Source organism: Hesperophylax consimilis, chromosome 3 (genome assembly GCF_061612785.1).
Source record: "Hesperophylax consimilis isolate HC1 chromosome 3, BYU_Hcon_1.0, whole genome shotgun sequence".
Lineage (NCBI taxonomy): Eukaryota > Metazoa > Arthropoda > Insecta > Trichoptera > Limnephilidae > Hesperophylax > Hesperophylax consimilis.
Window position 1 is genome coordinate 34,230,997 of NC_142838.1, and position 4,476 is coordinate 34,235,472.

General features: G+C 36.3%; 1 protein-coding gene across 1 annotated transcript; it reads right to left on the minus strand.

Annotated features, from left to right (window-relative positions):
- Positions 1-1,310: 1,310 nt before the first annotated feature.
- On the minus strand, positions 1,311-4,262 carry LOC149425326 (FAST kinase domain-containing protein 3, mitochondrial-like). Its single transcript, XM_089651077.1, has one exon. The coding sequence runs from the start codon at positions 4,140-4,142 to the stop codon at positions 2,181-2,183; it is 1,962 nt and encodes a 653-aa protein (XP_089507203.1). The 5' UTR covers positions 4,143-4,262; the 3' UTR covers positions 1,311-2,180.
- Positions 4,263-4,476: the final 214 nt, after the last annotated feature.

A 4,476-nucleotide genomic window follows, 5' to 3' on the forward strand; every position in this document is an offset into this window, starting at 1 on the left:
GCCCTTTTCCAGTCCATAGCAAAATATGGTATTGTGGGATGGGGTGGTTGTGCTGAATATATTATCAATCCAGTTACATATTACACTACAAAAACTAATTTTGAGAATTATATTTAAATGCCACCCTACCCACCCCTCAAACGAATTATTTACTAAAATTAGGGTCTTAGATATTCGCCAGTTATTTACTAAGACAAGCTTATACGACATACGAACAAATAACCTGCTAGTGTCTCCACAACATCAAGCACACACCCGCTTTCAAACCTGGGATGCGTACCCCCTACTAGAACCACATTCGCTCAGTGACAATTCTGGTTCATTGCTTCTAAAATATACAATGCATTGAACACCGATATAAAGATAAATAATTATCCCTTTTTACTCTCCATGTTCAACATTGGCATTTGAAAGGGCACGAGCATCTTTAAAGAATACATGAGTTATCATTTAATTTTTATTTATTAATTCAAATGTGATAATGTGACCGTAAATATGTACATTTCTAGATAAGAATGTACCATGAGTACCTGTGTTAATTATATAAAATAATTGGTATAATTTTGCAAGTTTTTTTCTTACTTTTAATATTTTGATTATTATTTCTATTTTCTTTAAAATATCTTTTAAGGCGATGCACTACGTCGTGTAATATTTTGAATCGAGCCGCTATCAATAACACACCTTACGTAGATGGCGATAAGGCTTAAATTCCTGCTTAACACCATCAATCTGTTTTGATTTATGCAAGAAAAAAACATGGCCAAAAAGTGCCTTTTATTTTATTTTGTGGATGTTCAGGCACAAATATTTAAATGTTTTTCGATAATTTTATAAATAACTTAATTTGCCACATTATACCATAAAACCATAACCGAAAATGGGTTCGTAAGTAGGAGATTTTGAACTTTTGAAAGTTTTCATATGCCTTATACATTATTTTTTATGGGCTTGTAAAAAGACTTATCTAAAAAATACTCGATTATTTCAGAGGCCAGGATGTATTCTACTCGCAGTATTTAATTAAAGCATCTGAAACATTTCTAGGCGACCAAATTATCAAACCAAAAACACATGATTTTGCATTACTACGTAGTGCATCGCCTTAGTCTATCAGTTTTATCTTTATTTCTTAATGGTTTCTATAATAATATGGATTTTTTAATTTTTGTTTTGCCTTAAAATGTCCATTTCCCTTGTGTTTTATTATTTGTTCCACAAAATATTATTTTGTTATTCTTGCTTAAATCATGTAAGACTACCATAATACGGGCATGAGCCTAATATGGTAGTTGAGAATTGTAATTTTTTTATATTTAAAATTTAAAAAAAAATGGAACAATACATCTAGAAATAAAATACATAATATTTTGTGCAATCCTGTTCGTAACACTCGTCATGTATCCAATTTCGCAGCACCATCAGAATGTATGGGAAGTAGGGCGTATTATAACTATTCTGCAATATTTGATAACGGTAAGTAAAAAGAGGTCTTTGAAAATGAAATTAGAATTATTCTGATGGAAAATTTATATTCTACATACAAATATTTAATACTGTACAATCAATCTACTTAAATATTTAAACAACAGTTTCGCATAATTTGACAACAATTTTATAACATTCAAACATAATGAAAACATTCACAAAACATGGATGGAAAACTATTTTACAAAGACATAAAAATATCTAATAAGCAATTTCGGAGCCAGAGTCAAGCAACATAGCTGTTAGGTCACATAGTTGTAGGTCACCAATATAAAATTTATTTGGAGTGCTGAAGGTTCTTTATATTGTTAACATAATTACAAATGAAATAATAATTGCTAATAAACATTTACTGAAGAAATATTACATTCAGGGAGATCTCTTATTCATTGATTCTCATTAAATGAGAAAACATGCTACTCTAAATAATTTAATTCACTTTGGTTGTGATAAAAACATATTACAGTAGTCTGTCATACTTCCATACTCCAATTGTAAAATTAATAATGGCACTTGAGTTTCATTTATATTTTAAAAGGAAAATATCTACAGAAGTACTAAACCATAATATGTACATATTTAGAAAATGATTTTAAATTTATTTATTTGACCAGATCCACTTAAATATAGGGCATTATTATGCAGTACGTTTAAAATATTCAGTAAAAAAATCCCGAGAGACACATTACTTATCAAGATACAGCAGGCTGCGCATTCTTAATCATATCAACTAAATATTGATTTAATGCTGTCGGGTGGATTTTAAGTTTGCAGAGCATCTCATAATTAAGACTGACAACTTTCAAGCCCAAGAGCTTGAGATGTTTAATGCGCATGGCTTGGGGCCCTATCAAACTCTGGCCGTTAGCGGAATAGTGCTCGGGGACGTGGATCAACATGGCTGTACTGATGTTGCGGTCGCTTCGTAGGTTCAGATTAAGGATGCTACTTCGGAGACCTTTGGGGTGCAGCATGACGTCAACTATGTACAGCTCCGTAGTGAAGATATTGGGCAGCACCACGAAGGAGGAGAACATGTCGTTCCCTCCCGCAACACTCCTCAGGCTGTCTTGCAACTGGTTCACCAAGTGTCGCAACCTTCCGTCGTGCCGCAGGGACTTAGAGCGGTGGTCCCGGGGCAACAGGGGGCCCTGGTAGTTTTTGCACTCAAGGCTCATGGCTGTGTCTATAAGTTTTAATTTGTTTCTCAGTAACACATAATTAGGCAACTGATTGACCCGCTCGAGAAAATGGGGATTAAAAACCTTTTCTACAAAATTCAAGGGATATTTCTGAAGATAGATGCAAGCCAACATAATATCGAGAACATCCTCCGCATTTATTTTGGAAAATTTTTCATTGAAATTCAATTCCACTTCCTCCCAAAACTTGATCCTATTGCTGGGGTTAAAATTTAGCCAGCCAAAAGGAAACAGCATGGGCCGAATATACATGGCCGGGAGGTTCCTGCCGTGAGCGATGAAGTGCTCTGCGCACCCATTCAAGATATGTCCATTTCTTATCCTAAACATAAAACAGTGATTTAAAATAGAAACCACCAGGGTATGCAAGCTTATTTTCACACCTTTGGCTTTCATATACCTTTCTAAGGCTTTTTGTATTTGGTCATCAGTAAATTTGAGTTCAGTACATTTAGTAATAATTTCCAGGAAGACATCTTCAGGCAAAGTGTGAACATTGGTGTTGATCCACCGGGCCACAATGTGTAGTATCCGAGAAGAATGGATCTTCGAAGAATGCAGCTGCTCTAGGATGGTGACGAGGTCGGGCCCACTGAGCTGCCACCACAGCGAGGAGATGCTCCTCTCCACCAAGCCCAGAACCATGCGCTGGCTTGTCTTGAGAAGTGCTAATATCTCCACAGTGTCCATGAGGTTTTCCTTGGTAAAATTCTTTTCATGATCTGTAAATCCTATCCACAACTTGTCTATGTTCTGTATGCTCTTGGGGCAACTCTTGTTGAGGCTGAACACTCGCACGGCGTGGCACAGTTGCTTTACAGAGAGCTTATTGTCTATCACTCTACTGAGCAACTCATCACTCAGCCTGTGTCGGTATTTCCCTTCCAGACTGTTCAGGGCTTCGATGCCATTCATTAAACAATATTCGTCTTCTGAAGATAAAATGATGTGCAACAATTTATCTAACAATTCACTATCCAAAGCGTCGGACTCCTTGATTTCACACTGCAAAATGTCTTTAGAAGTCGATGACTCATTTAAATCAAATATCCGCTCCATGGCGCCAACAGCAATATTAGGAGTTATGCTGCTACATTTGGACAGGAGAGAAATAACTTCGTTGTAATTCGAGCATTTGAGGAATTCCTTGTGGATCAACTTGTGAAGATCCGAATTGCAAGCGTTACTATTATTGGAGAATTCATTCTGATTATGCTCGGTGGGTGCCAAAACATTCTTTACTCGGCGGATGATCAGCGGCAGTTCTTGTACATTGCAACCATCTTGGATAAGAATGGTACAACTGCCTAAGTCTGACGAAAAGGGAACTTCACTTTTATACCTTTTGGAACGAAATAAATCGTTTGAATTTTGTACAGCGAATAACTTATGAAAGTTGGGTTTCAAAGTTGTGGGTCCTCTTAAGAACCCCCTGAACGCAAGATGAAACATTTTAACGTTAAGTTCCTATGGTTGTATATCTTTCATAATATTATCTTGAGTGTGAAAAACAAAGTAAAACTCCAACCATAAATATACCACTACTCCAACACAGGTTAAATCACGGTTAAAACAAATGTCAAGCGGCTATTATCCATAGATCTGTCTGGATCTGTCACTGTCAATTAGTGATGGGCAGAATCGAAACATTTACATGATCGAAATATTTTGATCGAAACATCTAAAGAATCGAGTGATTAACCGATTTAATCGCTTGGAGCAGTAGCTGCGCACAGAGGCAGATTTTTGTCGGTGTAGGGAGGGGGTGGGGGGGCACATAGAGGTA